Genomic DNA, 26,077 nt, shown 5'->3' on the forward strand with positions numbered 1-26,077 from the left:
GTGGAATCCACTGCAGATGCAATAGTGTAGGAATAGGGTGTGCTCGTTTTCTGTGTATATATGTGTGTGAGCTTGTTGGTGTAGCAGGTAGCACCAGCGATCACTGTCCGGGGTTCCATTCCCATTACTGTCTGTAAGGGGTTTGTATGTTCTCCCCGTGTCTCTGTGGGTTTCCTCCTGGTGCCCTGGTTTCATCCCACATTCCAAAGACATACGGGTTAGGGTTAGTAAGTTGTGGACATGCAAATGGGGCAGCACTTGTGGGCTGCCCCCAGCACGTTTGCTCAGACCCGTGTTGATCATTGGCTCAAAACGTACAGTGAAGTGCATCATGTGACAGATAAAGCTTATCTGGTGGTGGTGTTCATATTGTTTCAGCTTGCTAAAATGAGCGGCTTCTATTGCAGAATGTGGTGTCCCAGGCACAAAACATGCCGGCTCTTCCCCAGTCTCAGTCGGGCGGACTAGGTTACATGGGATCCCAATCTGTTCCAATGGGCTACCAGCCGTATAACATGCAGGTAGGAACATAACACTGTCTTCCGTATTCATCATATCTTTGTGTTTGTAATCAAAGGCCTGTGATTGCAAATTCCCTGTCCCCAAAGCCTAATACATAGAACGTAAGACCATAAGATATAGGAGCAGAATTAGGCCGTTTAGTTCATCAAGTCTGGTACACCATTTCATCGTGGTTGATCTTTTTTCTCCTTGGAATCTCCTGCCTTCTCCCCGTATCCTTCCATGCCTTGACTAGTCAAGAATCTATCAACCTTTGCCTTAAATCTACCCAGTGATTTGGTCTCCACAGCTTCCTGTGGCAACGAAATCCACAGACTCACCACTCTCTGGCTAAAGAAATTCCTCTTCATTCTAAAAGGAGACCCCTCTATTCTGAGGCTGTGTCCTCTGGTCTTAGACTTGCCCACCACAGGAAACATCTTCTCCACATCCACACTATTGATGTCTTTCAACATTCGATAGGTTTCAATGAGATCCCCCCCCCCCCCCCACATCATTCTTCTGAATTTGAGTGAGTACAGATCCAGAGCCATCAAACACTCCTCACATGAGAAGCCTTTCAGTGCCAGAATCATTCTCATGAATCTCCTTTGAACCCTCACAGTGTCAGCACATCCTTTCTTAGATAAGGGGCCCAAAACTGCTCACAATACTCCAAGTGAGGTCTCATTAGAGGCTAATAAAGCCTCAACATTACATCCTTGGTTTTCTAGTCCTCTTGAAATGAATGCTAACATTGCATTTGCTTTCCTCATCATCGACTCAACCTGCAAACGAAGCTTCAAGGAATCCTGCACGAGGACTCCCAACTCATTTTGCAGCTCGGATTTTTGAATTTCTCTCCATTTAGAAAATAGCCTACCCCTTTATTCCTTCTAGCAAAGTGCACGACCATACACTTCCCGACACTGTATTCCATCTGCTGCTGCTTTGCCCATTCTCCTAATTTCTCCAAGTCCTCTGCAGCCTCTCTACTTCCTCAACACTACCTGCCCCACCACCTATCTTCGTATCATCCACAAACTTGGCCACCAAGCTATCAATTCTGTCATCTAAATCATTGGCATATAACATAAAAAGAATTGGTCCCAACATAGTCACCTGTGGAACACCACTAGTCACCAGCAACCAACCAGAAAAAAACTCCCTTTATTCCCACTTTTTGCCTCCTGCCAATCAGCAATGTTCTATCCATGTTAATATGTTTCCTGTAATATCATGGGCTCTTAACCTCTTAAGCAGCCTCGTGTGTGGCACCTGTCAAAGGGTGCCTGAAAATCCAAGTACACAACATCCACCAATTCTCCTTTGTCTAACCTGTTTGTTATTTCTTCAAAGAATTCCAACAGGTTTGTCAGAGGAGATTTTCTCTTAAGGAAACTTTGCTGACTATTTTATCATATGCCTCCAAGTACCCCAAAACCATCAACTACAACACCATCCCTACCACTGAGGTCAGACTAACTGGCCTATAAATTCCTTTCTTCTGCCTCCATCCCCTCTTGAAGAGTGGAGTGACTTTTGCAATTTTCCAGTCTTCTGGAACCATGCCAGAACCTATTGATTCTTGAAAGACCATTATTAATGCCTCTGCAATCTCTTCAGCCACCTCTTTCAGAACTCTGGAGTGTACACTATCTGGTCCAGGTGACTTATCTACCTTCAGACCTTTCAGATTCCCAAGAACCTTCCCTCTAGTTATGGTAACTTCACACACTTAATGACCCCCAAACCTCTCGAACTTCCACCATACTTCCACAGTGAAGACTGATGCAAAATACTTCTTCAGTTCATCAGCCATATCCTTGTCCCCCTTTACTAAGTCTCCAGCATCATTTTCCAGTGATTCGATATCTATTCTTGCCTCACTTTTACACATAATATATCTGAAGAATCTTTTGGAATTCTCTTTAATATTATTGGCTAACTTGCCTTCATATTCCATCTTTTCCTTCTTTATGACTTTTTTTTAGTTGCCTTCTATTGGTTTTTATAAGCTTCTCAATCCTCTAACTTCCCATTAATTTGCCATATTATATGCCCTTTCTTTGGCTTTTATGTTGTCTTTGACTTCTCCTGTCAGCCACGGTTGCATCTTCCTGCCTTTAGGATATTTCTTATTCTTTGAGATGTATTTATCTTGCACCTTCCGAATTGCTCCCAGAAAATATAGACATTGCTGTTTTGCCATCATCCCTGCTAGTGTTCCCTTCTAATCAATTTTGGCCAGCTGCTCTCTCATACTTCTGAAATTCTCTCTGCCCCACTGTAATATTGATATATCTGACTCTAGCTTCTCCTTCTCAAACTGCAAGGTGAATTCTATCATATTATGATCACTGCCTCTTAAGGTTCCTTTACCTTAAGCTCTCTAATTAATTCCGATTCATTATACAATACCAAATCCAGACTAGTTGATCCCATAGTGGGCTCAACCTCAAGCTTCTCTAAAAAGCCATCTCATAGCCTTAGAACACTACAGCATAGTACAGGCCCTTCAGCCCATGATGTTGTACCAACCTTTTAACGTACTACTTTTAAACAACCTTTTAAACTACACACCAGGAGAAATACTGTTAATACTCTGCAAATGTTAATGCATCCCCTTCTGGAAGTATTTGCTGAAAAGAATACCTGAGGTTTGAGTAGCTCCAAATGTCAACTCAAGTTCTGTAAGGATCACTTTTTGTTTTGTCTGTTTTAAATGGGTTTGTTAGGGCTCTGGGCTCATACTCACTGTAGTTTGGAAGAATAACAGGGGGACCTATCAAATATTGCAAGGTCTAGATGAAGTAGATATGGAGGGGATATTTCCTATAGTGGGAGAGTCTGGGACCAGAGGGCACAGATGGAGTAGATGTGGAGGGGATATTTCCTATAGTGGGAGAGTCTAGGACCAGAGGGCACAGCCTCAAAATAAAAGTACATTCCTTCAGAACAGAGAGATAAGGAGGTTTTTTTTAGCCAGAGGGTGGCGAATCTGGAATTCATTGCCACAGATGACTGTGGAGGCAAATCATTGGGTATATTTAAAGCAGAGGTTGTTAGGTTCCTGATTAGTAAGGTATAAATGTTGGTGAGGTAGGGTTGAGAGAGTAATAAATCAGGCACGACGGAATGGAAGAGCCAACTGGATGGGCCGAATGGCCTGATTCTGGTGTCTTATGGTCTTACTAAAATACCTCTGGCACTGTATAGATGTTTGGAAACCCTTTCATCCTTTTATCACCCTAGCCTATGGTTGCAGTGCGTGTGTGTAGGTATTTAGTTCTGTTCATTCCCTTGTTGTTTTCCTGCAGAATATGATGTCAGCCCTCCCACCTCAAGAAGCCTCCATGAGCAACCTGCCACCACAGCAACCTTACCTCCCGGCTCAGCAACCCATGTACCAGCAGGTAGGAACGGTGTTTCTCTGTCACCCGCTGGGGCAGCCTTGACTGGGGAAAAAATGGTTTCGGGCAAGAGAAACAAGAGGAATGTGAGCAAAATTGGAGTTAGTTTATTATGGTCACATGTACAGATACATGGTGGAAATGTAAGTACACTGGGGTCGTACAAGGGATAAGCAGTGCTGGAATGGAGAATATAGTGTTACAGGTACGGAGAGAGTTCACTGCAAGGGCCGTTGAGCTAGACTGTGGGATAGAGTGTAAGGAAGTGTATGGTCTGCACTTTGACAGAAGGAGTAAAGGGGTAGACTTGATAAGAGGCACAGATTGTGGTCAGCCAGCGCTTTCTTCCCAACGCCAAAATATGCAAGGGCATAATTTTAAGGTGATTGGTGGAAAATATAGGGGGATACTATATATGTCAGTGTAAACGTCAGCCTTTAATTCAGTCAGAGAAAAACTCAGAGACCACAGTTTTTCACTCGATCAACTTTCTTTATTGTATCTTGATCCGAGGAGAGGTCAGAGAGTCATGCTACACAGCATGACCCCGCTTTCCTCTGGTTACATCCTCAAATTACATTATTCTTATAGTTCATAAAAAAGGGTGCTTATTCCGTACACGGTGTGTGCATGAGCTGATCACACCAAGTTACATGCATAGTAAGACATCGTGCTTTAATTTGCCAGCACGAGGGAATCTGCAGATGCTGGAAATTCAAGCAATACACACAAAATGCTGGTGGAACACAGCAGGCCAGGCAGCCTCTACAGGGAGAAGCGCTGTCAACCTTTCGGGCCGAGAGGGTCTCGGTGTGTTGTGCTTTAATTTCATTGGTTGATTCAAAGCCAAGGTTATTTTCAATATGTCCTCGGCTGAGCATGCATCTGCGCGCAAGAGACAAGCGGTATAGCTAGCAATCACAGTTTAACTTCTGCAGCTACAAAAGAGACACATCTAACCACAAGGCTACAAAAGTTCTTTCGAGAGCACAGCAGTTACAAGTGCCTGGCATAATAATTTCAATTCCCATTCCAAGCATAGCAATTACAAATATCTGCTTTAGTAATTTCAATTCTTGTTTCAAGCAGCGCATACCAGTGGCCATGCTCTGTGCCCTTACTCACCCCAACCCTAACCTATTAACCCTTACCCTACCATATCCTTTACTATTTCTACCTCCTCATACCTTGTACACATTCTTATCAGAGGTATACTAAAATATATATATACTATATATATTATATACCTACCACAGAGAGTTGTAGGTGCATGGATCACACTGCCAGGGGTGGTGGTAGAGGCAGATACATTAGGGACATTTAAGAGACTCTTAGATAGTCACATGGATGACAGAAAAATGGAGGCAGTGTGGCAGGGAAGGGTTAGATGGATCTTGAAGTAGGTTAAAAGGTCGGCACAACATTGTGGCCAGAGTAACTGTATAATGCTGTGCAGTTCTATAGTTTGTTTACTGAATGGAGAGTGAATTCAGAAATCAGATGTACGACAGGATTTGGGGATCCCAGGGCGGGATTCTCTAAATGTCAACTTGCAGGTTGATTCAGTAAAACGGAAGGTAAATGAAAAATAAAGTGTGTACCTTAGAAAATAAACGATCATCTGGCCTTACAAATCCCTAATTATAATCTTAGATCCATGAATACTGGCTTGCTTTGTGTTCCTAGAGCCAAGCGTATAAGTACTGGTGATGTGGCCTTTTGCCTCTCCTACTCCAGAAATCTGGAATACTCTACCAACTGAGATATGCCAGGCTTGTACATGGAACATTTGAAAACACGTCTAAAAACCTACTTATAGAATTACAGGCAGTCCCTGGGTTACGTACAAGTTCCGTTCCTGAGTCCGTCTTTAAGTGGGATTTGTACGTAAGTCGAAATCAGCCATGATCAAATGGCAGAGTAGACTCAATGGGCCGAATGGCTTCCGTGTCTAATGGTATGATTGTGAGGTCAAGAGTTCATTATGAACATTACAGAATATTAAAACTATGGGATGAAGAATATTTTTATGCAGGGAGCATTGATGGTGAGGATAATCGGATAGTCCAGTTATGAGTACTGTGTAGAAGGTCTGGGGTGTGGAGGTGATAATAGACAATAGGTGCGGGAGTAGGCCATTCGGCCCTTCAAGCCAGCACCACCATTCAATGTGATCATGGCTGATCATCCACAATCAGTACCCCGTTCCTGCCTTCTCCCCATATCCCTTGACTCCGCTATCTTTAAGAGCTCTATCTAACTCTTTCTTGAAAGCATCCAGAGAATTGGCCTCCACTGCCTTCTGAGGCAGAGCATTCCATAGATCCACAACTCTCCGGGTGAAAAAGTTTTTCCTCAAACTTGATGGTAGCCAGCAGGGATTCAGTGGGCCAAATAGTCTCCCACTGTGCCAACAGCTTTTCTGGTTGGCTGCCAGTGATGTGGTGTTCCACAGGAGTCGGTGTTGGGGCCATTTCTTTTCACGTTATAAAACTATAAGATATACAAGCAGAATTAACACACAAAATGCTGGACGAACTCTGGTGGAGGGTCTCGGCCCAAAACATTGTACTTTTTTCTATATATGCTACCTGGCCTGATGAGTTCCTCTGGCATTTTGTGAGTGTTGCTCGGATTTCCAGCATCTGCAGATTTACTCTTATTCGTGTACGAGCAGAATTAGGCCATTCGGCCCATTGAGTCTGTTCCACCGTTTCATCCATTTTCGCCCTTGGTCCCAATTTTCTGCCTTCTCCTCGTATCCCTTCGTGCCCTGACTAATAACGAACCTGTCAACCTCTGCAATAAATATATCCGATGTCTTAGCCTCCACAGCTGCCTGTGGCAATGAATTCCACAGATTCACTGCCCTGTGGCTAAAGAAATTCCTCCTCATCTCTGTTCTAAATGGACATCCCTCTATTCTGAGGCTGTATCCTCTTGTCTTAGACTCCCCCGACCATATGAAACATTCTCTCCACATCCACTCTATTGCCGTCTTTGAACATTCAATTATATGTCAATGATTTGGATGTCGGAATTGATGGCTTTGTGGCCAAGTGTGCGGATGATATGAAGATAGGTGGAGGGGCAGGTAGTGTTGAGGAAGCAAGGAGTGTGCAGAAGACTGAGAGAGTGGGCAAAGTGGCAGGTGGAATGTGTTACAGGGAATGTAGAGTGATGCATTTTGGTAGAAGGAATAAAGGGGAGCAAATTCGGAAATCAGAAGGTGAGAGGGAATTGTGGTCTTGTGGACCGTCCTGTGTTGTTCGTACCACTACGTCCTAACGCTGTCCTCTTTCCCCCGCTACAGATGGGCCCCCCTGGAGCAGCCCAGCAGCAACAATCACAGCCACCGCCGCCACAGGTTCAGCAGCATTCCGGCTCCGAGGCACAGCTCATCTCCTTCGACTGAATCTCTCGCCGGGGGATGGAGGGGGTTGGGGGAGGGAGGTTCGTTTCATACCGCAGCCCCGCGCTGCCGGTTCGCTGTGAGGGGAGCTAGAGGAGGAAGGCTGGGGTCTGCGTGTGACACCACATGTTGCTTTTACATGCTGCCCCCTCCCCCCTTAACTTCCTCAACCGTGCCGAAAACCTACCGAGGCTCGGATGCTGCCGACCCATCCCAGGCTGTACCGTGAGCCTTCTTCCTGGTGTTTGACAGCTCAGAATTGAAATGTTCACTGTGGCTTGCCAGTTATCGAGAGTCTGCCTCGGATGCAAAGTTGAGAGTGCAGATTTGATCAGACCAGGCTTCCTCCTCGAGAGTGAGAAATACCCCCTCCTTTTCGTCCTGCCTCTGCTACTGATGCCCATTGGTAACTGTCGACACCTCCGGTCATTTCATTCCACGTTATGGGAGCACGTCCCGTTTAGGTCCTTCAAACAAAAATGACAGAACAATACGAATAAAATAGTGAATGGGCAGGCCTGGACCCCCTATTCCCCACACACGCATGTTTGCCCTTTCTTCTGACCACTTTAAGCTGCTTCATAAGACAAAGGAGCAGAATTAGGCCATTCAGCCCATCGAGTCTGCTCTGCAATTACCTTGTTCACTGTGGGTGTTCAGCTCACATTTCCATCCATCCCCTCTGCCCTCATCCCTACCCTGTGAACGAGGCCTGCCAAGGTCGCTGCTTTTGCTGCCCTTGGGCTGCTTCACAGTGATTCATTCAGAGCTGCTGCCGGTCGGAGCATGAGATATATAACTGTTGTCTGCTTGTTGATGAGGAGTAACTATGCCTCGGTAAAGGAGCTTAGTGTCTTATAGAATGAGGCGGCTGAACCTTGTACAACGCTGATAGTTGGCACTAATGATCAACTCAAGGACAGCGCTCAGCTGCAGCCAAGCTCAACCTTTCATTCTATACGACACGATGCCTCCCACTGACAAGCTGCAGCGATCAGCTGAACACCAGCCGCTGCAAATCCGCTGGGGCCATGCCAGTTCCCATCGAATGTCATGTGCAGCATCCTCCCATCTACGAACTGCTGGCAGATTCCTCTGCGTCAGCTGTTCTCTGCAGTAAAATACTGGGCAACGACACCTCGAATTGGTGTTCGGTGTCCCACCCGAATATACTCTGGAGCCAAAACGCAGTGATCTGGGAGCCTGTGATGATTGTACTACCTGCGTCTCGACTGTCCCTTCTCTACACATCAAATGGGATGCCAAAAGCAAACGCTTCTATAATCCTGGTCAAGTTGTCAGCGAAAGACGGAGTGATCGTGACAATTAGCGCGAGTTAATTCAGAATGCCTTCTGGCCATCCTTACGTTTATCTGCATTTGTATGTGTGTCTGTCTCTTCAGATCCAAACAGAACGAAAGAATCAATCACCTTGAAAAGCAACACAATCCTTTGTCCTCAATAGCAGACGGACATTGTAATTGGCTATGTAGAGTAATGCTGAACCGCCACATACTGTTCTTCCTGCTGGAGCCACAGGCACTTTACAGTGGAAACGAATGATCTCTGTGAACTGTCACTACATTCTAACTGGGTCTTGTATAATTAGGCTAAATTGATAACTTGAATCCATGTAGCTAATTGTATATTGTGCTGTCACTCTGGTGTATATTCATGTTCTTTACAGCAAAGTCGCTAAAAATCTAATTTAAAGAACTCTTGCCTTCATTTAAAAAAATGGTTTGCATGTTTAAAACAGGAGAATTGTTCATTTGCAGTATGTTAGTGTGCAGGAGAACTTGAATTCTTGTGGTTTGAAGGGAAATAGCTACAGATTTATCCTGCTAGTCATTAAGACATTTCACATGAATGTTCCTTTATACTATAAATGAAAGTCTCCTGTGCATTACTACTTTGCTTGGTATATTGCTGTTTGTTGAGCTCTTGTCTTTTTTTTTCCTAACTAATTTTAAAAACATATTTAATAAATTGTTTTCTTCACTTCCATGAAATCGTTATCTGCTTCAAAAACGTTTCTGCAGAATCTCATAAACATCAGAGATCCTGCAGATACAGAGCAACACGCAAAATGCTGGAGGAACTCAGCAAGTCAGGCAGCATCTATGGAGAGGAATAAGCAGTCAACATTTAAGGAGGAGATTCTTCAGCAGGACTGGAAAGAAAGGGGACAGAAGTCAGAATAAGTAGGCAGGGTGAGGCGAAGGAACAAACTGCCTATTAGTTTCCTCGTTCTTCAGCCCTGCACCCCTTCCACTACCCCGATTCTGAATGGGAATATCTGTCATCGTAAAATTAGAATCACCGGTATACATCATAAAGTTTGTTAAACTTCGCGGCAGCAGAACAATGCAATACATAATATGGGGGGGAAAACCCATGAGTTACTGTATATCAAAGTAAAGTTAAATAAGTCGTGCAAAAATAAAGTAGTAAGGTAGTGTTTATGGGTTCAATGTCCATTCAGAAATCGAATGGCAGAGGGGAGAAGCTGTTCCTGAATTGTTGAGTGTGAGAGTTCAGGGCGTTGCTGCAAGAAAGGCAGGAGTGATAAAGTGAAAGGAAACAGCAAATGCCATCTTTTCAGACCGTGAACAAAAACAGCTTCCAACTTCGTACCAGGAACATTCTGCCATTGTACCTGAGTGGTAACCACAGACCGTGGCTACAGCTGTATCAATATTGTAAATCGGTCACAGTCTGGGATCATGATGGTGTGTGTTGAGGGGTTATGAAAGTTCCTCCTCCTGCTGCTACTAATACCACCCATCCACTTTTCAGAATCGAACAGCACAGAGGTAGGCCCTATAAGCCCACCATGTCTATGTTAACTGCGAACATAAATCACATCAATATAAATCTCATTTGCCTACATCAGGCCCATATCTACACCTTTTATGTCCCAAGTGCCATTCCAAATGTGTTTTAAATGTTGTATTTGTACTTGCCTCGACCACTTCCCCCGCAGCTCGTAACGTATACCCACCACACTTTATTGGGTGTCAGGGTCAGGGACAGCAGGCAGGAAAATGGAGTTGATCGAATGCGGTGGAGCAGCCTCGATGGGGCTTAATGGTCTAAATCTGCTCCTGTGTCTTATGGGCTCATTTCTCATCGAAAGCACTGCGCTCTCTAGTTCTAGGCTTTCCTGCCCCAGGGTTAAATTCCAACTACATAAATTGTGTAAAGCCCTCTAAGGTTGCCCCTCAGCCTCCTACACTGAGGGCCGATCCGATGTCTCCTCCTTTCTGCTTCCCTCCGTTCCCAGGTAACCTCATCCTCCCCGTAGTAACGGTGTCAGGAACAGGACTGAACTCCCGGTCTCACAAACACAACCAGAAAGTGCTGGAAATCCAAAGCAACACACACACACAAGAAGCTGGAGGAAGAGGGTAAATAGTGGACGTGTTAGGTCGAGACCCGAGCGCGGTTGATCAATACCCGGTCAAATCGATATTTTTGCCCCTTGCCCTCCCCGGCAGCCCGCTTCCGGGTTCTTGTCAATAAAGTTTAGTTGAAGAGCGGCGGCGCGCTGCCTGCCGGGTAGGTGAGGCGCTGGAGGTCACCGGCCCACGTGCCGCCGCCCGCCGCCCGCCGGGGAGATGTTCGCCGCGCTGGGGAGAGTGTCCGGACCCGTCCGGGGAGTGCTCAGGTACCGGGAGGATGTACGGGCCCGTCCGCCTGGTGCCCGGGGACCCGGGGGCGCCGGGAAGTGTATGGGGGTGGGGGTGGGGGTGGGGGTGGGCCCTGTCGCGGGGCGCTCCGGTACCGAGAGCCCGGGGGTGGGGACCGGGATAGAGGGTCAGCGGCGGGTCCAAGAGCCGGGAAAAGAGATCGAGATCCTTCACCCACAGCGGGCCGGTCCCGACCCTCTGGTACCGCCTTCTCTTTCAAATCCGTCCCCGCTGGCTTCACTGGAACACGGTGGGCTGGGGGACGGGTCTCCCTCCTCACCACCCCCACATCCCTCTCCCTCCCGGGCTCTGCGTCCCTGAGTTTACTCTTCCATCAGCAGAGGTTGCCTCCCGGAATACTGACCCTCGGCTGCGGTTATTGCAGCTCATAGAGAGGTACTGCGCTGAAACAGGCCCTTTGGCCCATCTAGACCATGCCGAAAGCATTTAAACTGCCTAATCCCATCGACCTGGACCGCAGCCCTCCATACCCCTCCCATCCATGGACCTATCCAAACTTGTCTTAAACATTGAAACCGAGCTTGCATGCACCACTTGCGCTGGCAGCTCATTCCACACTCTCACCACCCTCTGAAGAAGTTTCACCATTGACCTCTGGTTGTAGTCCCACCCAACCCCAGTGGAAAAAGCCTGTTTCATTTACCCCTCATAACTTTGTATACCTCTATCAAATTTCCTCTCAGTCTTCTACATTCTAAGAAATGATGTCCTAATCTATTCAGTCCTTCCTTATAATTCTGGTCCTCCACACCCAGCGACATCCCTGTAAATTTTCTCTGCACTCTTTCAGCCTTATTTACATCTTTCCTGTCGGTAGGTGACCAAAACTGCCCACAATACTCCAGATTAGGCCTCACCATCGCCTTGTACAATTTCAGTATCCCATTTCCTGTCCTCAGTACATTGATTTATGAAGGCCATTATGCTAAAAGCTTATCCACCTGTGATGCCACCTTCAATGAATTATGGACCAGATCCCTTTGTTCTTCCACACTCCTCAGTGCCCTACCGTTCACCGTACAAGACCTACCCTGGTTGGCCCTACGGAGGTGCAACACCTCACCATTTTTCCAGCTGATGCAGATCCCTCTGCAAGCCACGATTGTCTTCCTCGCTGTCCACTATGATGTTCTTGGAAGATTTTTTTTTTAAAACTGCAGGTGCTGGAAATCGGAAATAAAATAAGAAACCACTGGAAGTACGCAGGTCTAACAGAGTCAGATTTAATATGTGAAATTCGTTTTGTGGCTGCTGTATGTAATACAAGAAAACTCTATTTGCAGTAAGATAAATAGTATTAAAAAGAACAAAATAGGGAGGTAGTGTTCATGGGTTTGTTGTCCATTCAGAAACCTGATGCAGAGCGGAAGAAGTTCTTGCTGAAGCATTGAGTGTGCCTTCAAGTTCCTGTACTCTTCCCTGATGATGATCACAAGAAGAGGGCATGTCCTGTGTGGTGGTGATCCTTAATGGTAGATGCAGCCTGTTTGAAGGTGTCCTCGATGCTGGGGAGGCTAGTGCCCATGGCTGAGTTTGCAACTTTTGGCGGCTTTCTCGATCCTGTGCAGTGGGGGCCTTCATACCAGGTGGTGAATCTACCAGTTAGAATGCTCTCCACGGTCCATCTGTTGAAATTTGCTAATGTCTTTTGTGACATACAAAGTTCTCATGAAATATATTCACACTCTTTGTAACTGCATCGATATATTGTGCCCAGGATAGATCTTCAGAGATGTTGACACCCAGGAACTTGAAACTGCCCACCTTTCCAGTGCTGACCCCTCGATGAGGACTGGTGTGTGTTCCCTCGACTTCCTCTTCTCGAAGTTCACTTTCAATTCTTTGGTCTTACTGACGTTGGGTGCAAGGTTGTTGTGACACCACTCAATCAGCTGATGTAACTCAGTCCTGTATGCCTCCTCGTCACCATCTGAAATTCTACCAGCAAATGTTTGTAATTGGCAAATTCATAGCTGCTGTTTGAGCTGTGCCTGGCTACACAGTTGTGTGTGTAAAGAGAGTAGAGCAGTGAGCTAGGCCTGCTTTCTTGAGGTGTGCCAGTGTTGATGGTCGGCGAGAAAGAGATGTTATTTCTGATCCACGTGGACTGTAGTCGCCTGATGAGGAGTCAAGGGTCTGTTTGCAGAGGGAGGTACAGTGGCCCAGGTTTTAGAGCTTGTTGATTAGAACTGAGGGTAAGGTTGTGTTTAATGCTGAGCGGTAGTCAGTTCACAGCAGCCTGACGTAGGTACCGCTGATCCAAGGCCGAGTGAGAGCCAGTGAGGTTACATCTACTGTAGACCTATTGTGACAGGTAAATTGCAGCGGTTCCAAGTCCTTGCTGGAGTTGATTCTGGCCATGACCAATCTCTCAAAGCATTTCATCACATAGATGTTAGTGTCACTGGGAGATGGTCATTGGGGCAGCTCACCCTGCTCTTGGGCATTGGTAAAATTGACACCCCTTTGAAGCAAATGGGAACTTCGGACTGCAGCAGAGAGAGTTTGAAGATGTCCTTGAACAATCCTATCAGCTGGTGGCACAGGTTTCCGGTGTCCTGCCAGATACACCATCAGCGCCTGGCGCCTCGCGAGGCTTCACCCTCCTGAAGGATGTTCTGACATCAACCTCCAAGGCAGAGTTTACAGGGTCACTAGATGGTGCAGGGATTCACACAGGTGTGGTTTCATTCTCCCTTTCAAAGTCAGCATAAAAGGCATTGATCTCGTGGGAATGGAACATGTTAGATTTCCTTTGTAGGAAGTAATGGCCTGCAAACCCTGCTGGAGCTGATGTGCATCTGATCCCATCTCTGTCCCCAACTGGAATTGTTTTCTCACTCATAGCCTTCTGACTTCATGCCTAGAGCTAGATCTCCGGTCTGGGATGCCACATATTGAGCCCTCAGCAAACGATGAGTCTCCTGGTTCATCCATGGCTTTTGGTTTGGGTATGTACAGACGTTCTGAAAGGCCCACACTCATCCACACAGGTCTTGATGAAGTCAGTGACAACTGTGTCGTATTCATTCAGATTTGAAGATGAATCCCTGACTATTATCCATTCCTCTGGCTCAAAGCAGTCCTGTAAGCGCTCCTCTGCTTTCCTTGACCGTACCTTCGTGGTCCCCACCACTAGTCTCTGCCTGTAAGCTGGGAGTAGAAATACAGCCGGGTGATCGGACTTTCCAAAGTGTGGCCGTGGGATGTCGTGGTAAGCGTTCTTGATTGTGGCGTAGCAGTGCACGAGTGTGTTGACTCCTTTGGTTCCACAGGTGGAAGTTGTTCAGACACTTATTCAAGTTGGTTTGGTTGAAATTTCCCACAATGATAGCGAACACACTAGATTCTGCAGTTTCATCCCTGCTGACCCCGGTGTTCAGCTCCTCCAGTGCCTGCCTGAGATGGAATGGACACCGTTTCCAGGATGGTGGCAGAAAACTCCCTCGGCGGATAAAACGGGAGACATTTGACTGCTAGATATCCCAGATTGAGTAAGCAGGACTGAGACAGAGCCATCTCATATGTGCACCACAGTGAGTTAATCATGAAATGTACTCCACCTCCTCTACCATTGAAGACTGAGCTGTTCCATCTTTGCAGAGAATGCTGGTCATCGGGCTGCAACGCTGCACCTGAAATCGGGGCGGCAAGCTATTTTTCTGTAAAGTACCTGGCAGTCTCTGGTCCTGCAATCCTGACCTGAGGTCTTCAGTTGGACTGTACATTCACCATCTTTGAAAATATTTCGGGTCCAGGACCCTTTGAGGCTTCTCAGTCACAATGGCCACGATAAGTCTACAGCAGATGCGATCTCACTGGCTCTCCGTTCAACCTTGGATCGCTTGGACAATGGTAGTACCTACATCAGGCTGCTGTTTATTGACTTCAGATCAGCATTCGACACAATCGTACCCTCAGTCCTAATTAAAGTTCCAAAAACTGGGCCTCTGTACCACCCTCTAAAACTGCTTCCTTGACTTCTTCGCTGGACTACAATCAGTGTGGGTAGGAAATAAAATCTCCTCACTGACAATCAGCATTGGCGCACATCAAGGATGCATGCTTAGCCCACTGCTCCACTCCCTCTACAGCCATGACTCTGTGGTTGGGAACAGCTCAAACGCCATCTATGCATTTCCCTATGCCACATCTATTGTTGGCAGAATTTTGGATGGTGACGAGGAGGCATGCAGGAGCAAGAGAGATCAGCTGGTTGAGTGGTGTTGCAACAACGACCTTGCACTTAACCTCATTAGAACCAAGGAATTGATTGTGAACTTAAGGAAGGGTAATTTGAGGGAACACACACCAGTCCAGTGGAAAGGGTGAGCAGTTTCAAGTTCCTGGGCATCAACATATCTGAGGATCTATTATCCTGGGCTGAGAATGTTGATGCAGTTACAAAGAATCGTCCGCATCATACAACGCGCAGATAACAGACAAATGACTACTTTGTATTGCATTGAACTGCTGCCTCAAAACAAAATTCACGACATATTCCGGTGATGCTAAACCTGATTCTGATATAGTGTCTGGAACCTGAAACTTTGTCTTTCCTTACATGCTGCCTGACCTGTGTTTATCCTACATTTACTGATTCTTGTTTTCAGAATTGCTCTTCCTGTAGAAAACAGTGGCTGCAGAGACCCCTTCGATCTCCCTGACCTCCCGTATTCCCAAGTCAACAATCTGTTTCTGTCCGATCTTTTGACAGGCGAGAGCTGCAAACTTTTTGTGCCCGGCGAGCGCTGAGGACCAGTGGTTGCAAGCAGGATGATACCCTGGCAACGCCGCCCCTCGACAACGCGCCCAGGGAGTACTCACCAAAGATAAAACAGCTGGTACAGGAGATATCGGGTCTGACGCTCCTTGAGATCTCTGACCTCAACGATTTGCTAAAGGTATGTCCTGTCAGGCAGGCACCCTCTGAACCTGCTGTCCTCCGAATACGACACCAGTCAGGATGCAGCCCCAGAGACTCTGCTGCAGCACGTACCTCAGAACGTGGGGCAGCTCTGTTTCGTGGAAGTTAGCCTAGCTCTATTACAGTACAATGACCGGGTTTCAGTTCTGCCGCTGTCTGTAAGGAGTTCGTGCATTCTCCCCGTGACCGTGTGGATTTCCTCCCACAAGATGACAAGTGGCTAAGGCACCATACATCTTTAAATGAGGAGCTTAATACACAATGAGAACTCTCGCAATATTGGAGCTCTGGCGTATTGCGGGCAGTCTGATTATCACTATAGGAAGGGTGCCATCAGGCTGGAGGGGGTGATTAAAGATATAGATTCATAGTGATGTAGCCTTCTCCCCGTGTCCATGGGTTCCTCCGGGTGCTCTGGTTTCCTCCCACATTCCAAAGTACAAGGGGTGATTGATAAGTTTGTGGCCTAAGGTAGAAGGAGATGAGTTATTTCTAAATTCATAAGTTGGACTTGGGAGCCCTAGTGCAGGATACCCGTAAGGAAGGGTGAAGATTGAGCAGGCAACGTAAGCATTCATTTTGAGAGGACTAGAATATAAAAGCGAGGAAGTAATGCTGAGGGTTTATGAGGCAATGGTCAGGCTACCTTTGCTGTATTGTGAGTAGTTTTGGGGCCCCTTGTTCAAGAAAGGATGCACTGGCATTGGAGAGGGTCCAGAGGAAGTTCATGAGAATGATTGCAGGAATGAAAGAATTAATGTTGAGGGGTGTTTGATGGCTCTAGGCCCATACTTGTGGAGTTTAGAATGAGGGGGGATTCTCATTAAAACCTATCGAATATTTATTTTTAAATTAATGAGACACAGCATGGAATAGACACTTTGAGCAGCACAACCCAGCAACCCGAGCCTAATCACAGGACAAATTACATTAACAAGTTAACCTACCATCCGGCAGGTCTTTACGCTGTGAGAGGAAACCACGCAGCCATAGGAGAACGTACAAACTCCATACGGGCAGAGGCAGGAACGTACAAACTCCTTACGGGCAGAGGCAGGAACGTACAAACTCCTTACAGGCAGCGGCAGGAACGTACAGACTCCTTACGGGCAGAGGCAGGAACGTACAGACTCCTTACGGGCAGAGGCGGGAACGTACAAACTCCTTATGGACAGAGGCAGGAACATACAAACTCCTTACGGGCAGAGGCAGGAACGTACAGACTGCTTACGGACAGAGGCAGGAACGTACAAACTGCTTACAGGCAGAGGCAGGAACGTACAAACTGCTTACAGGCAGAGGCAGGAACGTACAAACTGCTTACGGGCAGAGGCAGGAACGTACAGACTGCTTACGGACAGAGGCAGGAACGTACAAACTCCTTACGGGCAGCGGCAGGAACGTACAAACTGCTTACGGGCAGAGGCAGGAACGTACAGACTCCTTACGGGCAGAGGCAGGAACGTACAGACTCCTTACGGACAGAGGCAGGAACGTACAAACTGCTTACAGGCAGCGGCAGGAACGTACAGACTCCTTACGGGCAGAGGCAGGAACGTACAGACTCCTTACGGGCAGAGGCAGGAACGTACAGACTCCTTACGGACAGCGGCAGGAAGGTACAAACTCCTTACGGACAGAGGCAGGAACGTACAGACTCCTTACGGGCAGAGGCAGGAACGTACAGACTCCTTACGGACAGAGGCAGGAACGTACAAACTCCTTACAGGCAGAGGCAGGAACGTACAAGCTCCTTACGGGCAGAGGCAGGAACGTACAAACTGCTTACGGGCAGAGGCAGGAACGTACAGACTCCTTACGGACAGCGGCAGGAAGGTACAAACTCCTTACGGACAGAGGCAGGAACGTACAGACTCCTTACGGACAGAGGCAGGAACGTACAGACTCCTTACGGGCAGAGGCAGGAACGTACAGACTCCTTACGGACAGAGGCAGGAACGTACAAACTCCTTACGGGCAGAGGCAGGAACGTACAAACTGCTTACGGGCAGAGGCAGGAACGTACAAACTGCTTACAGGCAGAGGCAGGAACGTACAGACTGCTTACGGGCAGCGGCAGGAATGTACAAACTCCTTACAGACAGAGGCAGGAACGTACAGACTGCTTACGGGCAGAGGCAGGAACGTACAAATTCCTTACGGGCAGAGGCAGGAACGTACAGACTGCTTACGGGCAGAGACAGGAACGTACAAACTCCTTACGGGCAGCGGCAGGAAGGTACAAACTCCTTACGGACAGAGGCAGGAACGTACAAACTCTGTACGGGCAGAGGCAGGAATGTACAGACTCCTTACGGACAGAGGCAGGAACGTACAAACTCTGTACGGACAGAGGCAGGAACGTACAGACTCCTTACGGACAGAGGCAGGAACGTACAAATTCCTTACGGGCAGAGGCAGGAACGTACAGACTGCTTACGGGCAGAGACAGGAACGTACAAACTCCTTACGGGCAGCGGCAGGAAGGTACAAACTCCTTACGGACAGAGGCAGGAACGTACAAACTCTGTACGGGCAGAGGCAGGAATGTACAGACTCCTTACGGACAGAGGCAGGAACGTACAAACTCTGTACGGACAGAGGCAGGAACGTACAGACTCCTTACGGACAGAGGCAGGAACGTACAAACTCCTTACGGACAGAGGCAGGAACGTACAAACTCTGTACGGGCAGAGGCAGGAACGTACAAACTCCTTTTGGACAGAGGCAGGAACGTACAAACTCTGTACGGACAGAGGCAGGAACGTACAAACTCCGTACGGACAGAGGCAGGAACGTACAGACTGCTTACGGGCAGAGGCAGGAACGTACAAACTCCTTACGGACAGAGGCAGGAACGTACAAACTCCTTACGGGCAGTGGCAGGAACGTACAGACTGCTTACGGGCAGAGGCAGGAACGTACAGACTCCTTACGGGCAGAGGCAGGAACGTACAGACCCCTTACGGACAGAGGCAGGAACGTACAGACTCCTTACGGGCAGAGGCAGGAACGTACAAACTCCATACGGACAGAGGCAGGAACGTACAAACTCCTTACGGGCAGCGGCAGGAACGTACAAACTCCGTACGGACAGAGGCAGGAACGTACAAACTCCTTACGGACAGCGGCAGGAACGTACAAACTCCTTACGGACAGCGGCAGGAACGTACAAACTCCTTACAGACAGAGGCAGGAACGTACAAACTGCTGACAGACAGCGGCAGGAACGTACAAACTCCTTACGGGCAGAGGCAGGAATTAGACCTGGGTCGCAGTTACTGTACAGCCTTGTACTGTCCGCTACTCCACCATGCAAAATGCCTTGATAGAGTGGGTATTTCTAATAGTGGGAGAGACTAGGACCAGAAGTTACAGCCTCAGAGTAAAGGGATCAGAGAGGAGGAGGAATTTCTTTAGCCATAAGATGGTGAACCTGTGAATTCATTGCCACGTCATGGGATACATTTAAAGCTAAAGGTGATTAGTAAGAGTGGCAGAGATTACAGGGAAAAGGCAGAATTGGGTTGAGAGGGATAATAAATCAGCCATGATGGAATGGTGGAGCAGACTCGATGGGCTGAATGGCCTAATTCTGCTCCTATGTCTTAGGGTCTTAGATCTGGAGGTGGGCTGGTCTGCCCTCTCCTATCCTGTTTACAGTGCAGTGGTGTACAGCCATGCACTTTGGTAATAATTGCCCTTGAGAAGGTGATGAACTGCCTACAGTCTCTGTGTGGATATACCCCACAGTGCCATTGGGGAGGCAGTTCCAGGAGTTTAACCCAGTGATGGAACAGTGATCTTTTTACAAGTCAGAAAGGTGTGTGGCTTGGACAGCGCTCCTGCCCTTGGCCTTCTGGCTGGTAGAGGTGGTGGGTTTGGACGGTCGGCCACATCCTGTAGCTGGTACACATTACCGCTGTGGGTCGGGGATGCTACCACCCATATGCTGCTGGGATTCTTGGGTGTTGTTGAGTATTGATGGTTTCTGTGGGAATTAAAAATCACCTTCTTCCTCTACAGAAAACACTGAAAATCCAGGATGTTGGGATGATGCCGATGTCTGGAATGGTGGCAGCTGCTCCATCTGCCTCTCAGGTAAATCCCCAATGGCAAGCAAGCGGCTGGTTGCTCGAATTCACCTTGTTTGACTTTGATACAGGGGCCGGGCTGAACTACACTGGACGAAGAATTATTTCCAGTGCCTGCTTTGAGCTGAATCTGCACTCGATCCAACAGGGGGCATTGCCCTTCATGGCTTTGCCTTCATTTATAAACAGTTCAAAGTAAATTTTATTACTAAAGTACATATATGTCACCATATAGAACCCTGAGATTCATTATGATGCACGTACTCAGCGAATCTGTAGAATTGTAACTATAACAGGATCAATGAAAGATCAACCAGAGTGCAGAAGGCAACGAACTGCGTGAATGTAAATAAATAGCAATAAATAAGGAGTACATGAGATAAACAGTCCTTAAAATGAGACCTTTGGTTGTGGGAAACATCTCAAGGATGGGCAAGTGAGTATAGTTATCCCTTTTAATTCAGGAGCCTGGTGGTTGAGGGGTAGAAGCTGTTCTTGAAGCTGGTGGTGAGAGTCCTGAGGCTCTTGTACCTTCGAGCTGATGGCAGCAGTGAGAAGCGAGCATGGCCTGGGTGGTGGGGATCTCTGATGATAGATGCTGCTTTCCTACACCAGCCTTTCATGTAGATGTGCTCAATGGTGGGGTTACCCGTGATGGACTGGGCCGAATCCACTACCTTTTGTAGGATTTCCCATTCAAAGGCATTAGTGTTTCTATACTAATGTAGCCAGTCATGTGGCTCCTACACAGTATAAATTGGAAGTTCAACAATTATTTCTGGTCTGAGTAGAATTGTCTCAATTTATCCAGTAGATGTCATCCCTAAGCTAAAAGCAAGATGTGGGCATTATAGTCTGTTGTTTAACTCCCTGTGTGGGAACACTCACTGGCATAATCCCGTGTTTGCAGGGGTTCCCCCACCTTTTCCTTCTCGCTCTCTCTGATTTCTCTGTTGCCCTGTTTCTCCAGGATGTCGAGGATGAAGCCGTCCCGGCCAAGAAGGAGAAAACCCAATTCACGGTGAAGCTGGTGGAATTCAAGGCGGCCGACAAAGTGAAACTGATCAAGGAAGTGAAGAACTGTATTTCGGGCCTGAACCTTGTGCAGGTGAGACGGGCTGGAGGAGGGAGCAGTGGCAGTTTCCATGGGGAGGGCTTCTCGGCATTCAGGACAGGACACAATGGGCAGCACTCTTACCTCAGGTCGAGTCCCATGCAGGCAAGTTCTGCTGCTGCTCTGTCAGAAGTGTGCCCATGAGCCCCCTCCTGCTCAGCGGGCTCCTCAGATCCCTTCAGCTCTTTCAGTCAATCTCATGTCACTGATTCAAAGAAAATGGTCGTCATTTGTGGATCATAGAACATTACAGCACAGTACAGGCCCTTCTGCCCGCAATGTTCTTCCGACCTTTTAGCCTACTCTAAGATCAGTCTAACCCTTCCCTCCCACATAGCTCTCCATTTTGCTATCATCCATGTGCCTATGTAAGAGTTTTGTAGATACCCCTAATGTATCTGCCTCTACCATCGACCTGGCAGGGCGTTCCGTTCTCTGTATAAAAGTCTTAGTTTGACATCACTCCTGTACTTTCCTCCAATCACATTAAAATTATGCCCCCTTGTATTAGTCTTTGCTGTTCACTCGATCTATGCCGCTTGTCAAATCACCTCCCATCCTCTTTCGCTCCAAAGAGAAAAACTTGCTCAACCTTTCCTCATAAGGATACACTCTTTAATCCTGGCAGCATCCTGGTAAATCTCCTCTGCCTTCTCTAAAGCTTCCACGTCTGTGGAACAGTGACTGCATTCCCGAAGAATTTAATTACGTGGACAGCTCTGAGACATCCTGACCAAAACTTTGCATTTCTCATTGCATGTCAATAGTGGCTGCGTGTGTTCCATTTGCGTGGCTGGTGTCTGAACAGATTACCTGCGTGCTGCTCAGTGTATTGGGTCCATTTGCAAGGCTAGTATCTGCACTCTGATACGAATGCACAGAGCAAGAATGACAGAAGGTAGTAGAATTAAACGTTTTTACTGAGTCACGTTAGCCACTCTCAGTGCCAGGCAACTTACAGAGTGGGAGCTACGAACTGAGCCAAAGACTTGCACATTAGAAAGTCCGTGCGAAAAGAGAGACCCTTCCACATGTAGGAGGCTCAGCCGATTCACCGCACGCTCTTTCAGCTGCTGCACACTTGCCACGTATTCACAATCAATCCAATATGTTCCAGACTGCCTCAATAATAATAATAATGATTTTATTTGTAGAGCACTTTTCAAAATAGGTTTTGTGCTGGCATTTAAAATTGTCAACTGGGTCAATAGCTTCGAGCATTGAGTTCCACAGTGCAGGAGCGTAGTTCAAAAAAGCTGACCTGCCAACTATCTTCTGAGGGAGATTTAAGAGACTGGCAGAAGACCAGCGAGCTCAAGCAGGATTATAAAATGAAAGCTACTCTGATGTATTCAGGTCCCAGACAGTTGAGAGCTTTAACAACAAGCAAGAGAACTTTAAAATTAATTCTAAAGGGTACACAAAGCTAATGCAGAGTAGCTTTATGGGAGTGAGACATTCCCTCTTGCTGGTTTTGGTTAAAAGTCTAGCAGTGGTGTTCTGAATCAGCTTTGGGCCTGTTTGCAGGGTTGGTATCTGTACACACTGCCTGTGCGATACACATTTCCGAGCCACACTGGCTGAGTGGGTGAACACACTGATATTCCATCGCCAGCCTGTGTCTGCTCTACGCCGTAAGTGTGCTTTGTTGAGCAGGGCGGTGGGGAGGTGACTCCGTTTGCCGGCACCCCAGCGTGCTGTGGAGCAGCATGGTAGCGTAGCAGTCAGCACAACGCTTTAGGGTCCAATTCCTCCTGCTGCCTGTAAGGAGTTTTACGTTCTACCCAAAACCACATGAGGTTTCCTCTGAGTGCTCCAGTTTCCTTCCAAAGTCCAAAGATGCAAGTTGTGGGCATATCCTTTGTCGGTGCCAGCGGCTTGGCGACACGTGCAGGCTGCCCCTTGCACAATCCTCGCCAACAACACATTTCACTTTATGCTTAGATGTACACGTGACAAAGCTAATTTAAAATCTAAATCTAATCTACCTGTATGCGCACGTCAGACTGGGCAGCCCCGGCCTAGGGCTTGATTGGGAGTTTTCCCCACGGCTGGGGATCTGGCCGGGAGGTGAGCAGCGATTAACGTTATGTACTCCTGTTTCTCAGGCCAAGAAGCTGGTGGAGTCGCTCCCTCAGGAGATGAAGGCCAAAGTCTCAAAGGACGAAGCTGAGAAGTTAAAAGCTGCGCTCGAGGCAGCAGGAGGAACTGTGCAAATAGAATAAATTCCTCACTCCTGCCGTGGCCTGGCCTAGAAGATACAGCGGAATCCAATGAAAAGGCCTCTGGGGTGGGGGGGCCGATTGGTGTGACAGCTGCGAGACTGCACCCTGAGACTTTGGGTAGTCAGTGGGGCTTGTAGTTTGACCAAGGTGTTATTAGTATGAATGTCTACATATCATGGTTTTGTAACGCTTCCAAAGTGGTAGAGGGTGCAGATAGGAAAGATGCCAATACTGTAAATATCTGCCGTGTACAGAGCCCATCCCGGGCACAGCCCTCCAGATCTGTGTTGTCTGTCACTTCCATTCACATTAAATGAAAGGAAAAAAGGGACCCTTTACAGTATTCAGAAGCCGTCTGCGTTTGGTGAATCAGGATCAGTTTATTATCGCTGACGTATGTCGTGAAATTTGCTGTTTTGCAGCAGCAGTACATTAAAGAAACAAACTATAAATTACAATGAGAAATGTATAAAATGGATTTTAAAAAGTAGTGTAAAAACGGGAGCAAAAAGTAGCGAGGTAGTGTTCGTTGTCCATTCAGAAACCTGATCAGGCTCGATGTGCCACCATCGAAGCGGTTTCTCTGGACCGTGGGCTGCCATTTCTGTTGTGGCTGTCACTCCACTCCGCTGGTGACGTCTGCCTCACGTGAAAGTGGACAGGGCTGGGAGAAGACTCGATGGCGGTTTATGAGACGGTGCGGGTTTCCACGGTACAGTGGTGGGGATGGGGGTCTGGACTGTGCAGTGGAAAACCTGGCACACTGTGAGATGTGAGAGCAGAATTTGGCCTATCAGGTCTGCCATTTTTATCATGGCTGGTTTACTTTCTCCCTCAATCCCATTCTCCTGCCTTCTCCCCATAAATTTTGACACCCTTGCAAATAAAAACTATTAACCTCCACCTTAAATACACCCAATGACCTGGCCTCCACAATGGCCTGTGATAATGAATTCCACAGATACACCACCCTCTGGCTAAAGACATTCCTCCAGCCCTGAAGCTCTGGTTCTTGTGCCAAGAATACAAATTAATCTTGTATCCCTTATCACAACAATATTTAAATAAAGAGGAGTAACTAGTTTAAGCTTTGGCCTGAAACACTTCGTCAGGGCCCTTTCCAATCCTGATCAAAGGTCTTGGCCCAAAACATCCATTGTTTAGTCACCTCCACAGATACTGCCTGACTTGCTAAGCTCTTCCAGCATTTTATGTGTGTTGTTCCAAGATTTACAGTATCTGAAGAATCTCTTGCATTTAATATTTAAAAGATAATACTGTATCTAATTAAAGTTTAACCAGGCACCTTCTCAGATATTCCAAATGCTAACCACACCCTATGCTATAAACATTTTCCTTGTCTTGCACTCTGCAAAGGCAAACTGGGTAAATCACAGGGATTTGAGAAGCGTTGATGTACAGAGGGACCTTGGGGTGCAAGTCTATGGCGCTCAGAAACGGGTGGCAAAGGGCAGTGAGCTGGACAGCTGGTACACGGTATGCTTGTCTTCATCGGCTGGGTTGGGAGATCATACTACATCTGCTCAAGATGTTGGTTAGTTTGCATTTGGAACATTGCGTACAGTTCTTGTTGCCACAGGAAGGGTGTCACAGCGATGGAGAATGCAAAAGGGACCCGCAGGATGTTACCTGAAATGAAGAGCGTTATTTGATAAGGGGGGGTTGCATGGACTGTACCGTTAGATCGTGGCTGATTCATCATCCCTCTCAACCTCATTCACCTGCCTCCTGTAATCTTTGATGCCATAACTAATCAAGAACCTATCAACCTCTGCTTTAAATGTCCTCCACAGCTGTCGGAGGCAATGAATTACACAGATTCGCCTCACGGAATTTCTACTTGTCTGTTTTAAAGGCACGTCCTTGTATTCTGAGACTGTGCCCTCTGGTCTCAGACCCCCCCCCCCCCCCCCACTATAGGAAACATCCCCTGCACACCCACTCTGTCTAGGCCTTTCAATATTCGATAGGTTTCAATTAGATCCCCTCATTTTTCGAAACTCCAGCAGGTACAAGCCTGGAGCCATCACAGAAATACAGTGGCATGCAAAGGTTTGGGCACCCCAGTCAAAATTTCTGTTACTGTGAATAGTTAAGTGAATAGAAGATGAACTGATCTCCAAAAGTCATAAAGTTAAAAATCAAACATTCTTTTCAACATTTTAAGCAAGATTAGTGTATTATTTTTGTTTTGTACAATTTTAGAGTGGGGAAAAAAGGAAAGGAACACAATGCAAAAGTTTGGGCACCCCAAGAGATTTGAGCTCTCAGATAACTTTTACCAAGGTCTCAGACCTTAATTAGCTTGTTAGGGCTATGGCTTGTTCACAGTCATCATTAGGAAAGGCCAGGTGATGCAAATTTCAAAGCTTTATAAATAACCTGACTCCTCAAACCTTGTCCCAACAATCAGCAGCCATGGGCTCCTCTAAGCAGCTGCCTAGCACTCTGAGAATTAAAATAAATGATGCCCACAAAGCAGAAGGCTATAAGAAGATAGCAAAGCGTTTTCAGGTAGCCGTTTCCTCAGTTTGTAACGTAATTAAGAAATGGTGGCGGTCTGGAAGACCAAGAAAACTTTCCGAGAGAACTGCTCGTAGGATTGCTAGAAAGGCAAATCAAAACCCCCGTTTGACTGCAAAGGACCTTCAGGAAGA

General features: G+C 47.1%; 2 protein-coding genes across 12 annotated transcripts in view; both read left to right on the forward strand.

Moving 5' to 3' along the window:
• hgs (hepatocyte growth factor-regulated tyrosine kinase substrate) overlaps nucleotides 1-9,338 on the forward strand; it is a 55,438-nt gene extending 46,100 nt beyond the window's left edge. For 10 of the 11 annotated variants that reach the window (XM_073026320.1, XM_073026321.1, XM_073026326.1 and 7 more), the window contains 3 exons: nucleotides 408-521; nucleotides 3,822-3,917; nucleotides 7,228-9,338. In XM_073026320.1, the coding sequence (XP_072882421.1) occupies nucleotides 408-521; nucleotides 3,822-3,917; nucleotides 7,228-7,329 (312 nt within the window). In that variant the 3' untranslated portion in view covers nucleotides 7,330-9,338. The remainder of the gene's footprint in view (nucleotides 1-407; nucleotides 522-3,821; nucleotides 3,918-7,227) is intronic. The other variant, XM_073026330.1, reaches the window with a different exon arrangement.
• Nucleotides 9,339-10,875: 1,537 nt separating this feature from the next.
• On the forward strand, nucleotides 10,876-23,742 carry mrpl12 (mitochondrial ribosomal protein L12). Its single transcript, XM_073026337.1, has 5 exons — nucleotides 10,876-10,996; nucleotides 15,757-15,943; nucleotides 19,993-20,067; nucleotides 21,031-21,168; nucleotides 23,283-23,742. The coding sequence occupies exons 1-5, from the start codon at nucleotides 10,947-10,949 to the stop codon at nucleotides 23,397-23,399; spliced, it is 567 nt and encodes a 188-aa protein (XP_072882438.1). The 5' UTR covers nucleotides 10,876-10,946; the 3' UTR covers nucleotides 23,400-23,742.
• The last annotated feature ends 2,335 nt before the right edge of the window (nucleotides 23,743-26,077 follow it).

Source organism: Hemitrygon akajei, chromosome 22 (genome assembly GCF_048418815.1).
Source record: "Hemitrygon akajei chromosome 22, sHemAka1.3, whole genome shotgun sequence".
Taxonomy (NCBI): Eukaryota; Metazoa; Chordata; class Chondrichthyes; order Myliobatiformes; family Dasyatidae; genus Hemitrygon; species Hemitrygon akajei.

What these genes read in the sequence shown, in the direction of transcription:
- mrpl12 (XM_073026337.1), top strand. Translation starts at nt 10,947, where the DNA reads ATGTTCGCCGCGCTGGGGAGAGTGTCCGGACCCGTCCGGGGAGTGCTC. An exon ending in CCCGTCCGGGGAGTGCTCAG is followed by an intron (nt 10,997 to 15,756) that starts GTACCGGGAGGA and finishes ATCTTTTGACAG; the next exon opens with GCGAGAGCTGCAAACTTTTT. An exon ending in CGGGCCTGAACCTTGTGCAG is followed by an intron (nt 21,169 to 23,282) that starts GTGAGACGGGCT and finishes CCTGTTTCTCAG; the next exon opens with GCCAAGAAGCTGGTGGAGTC.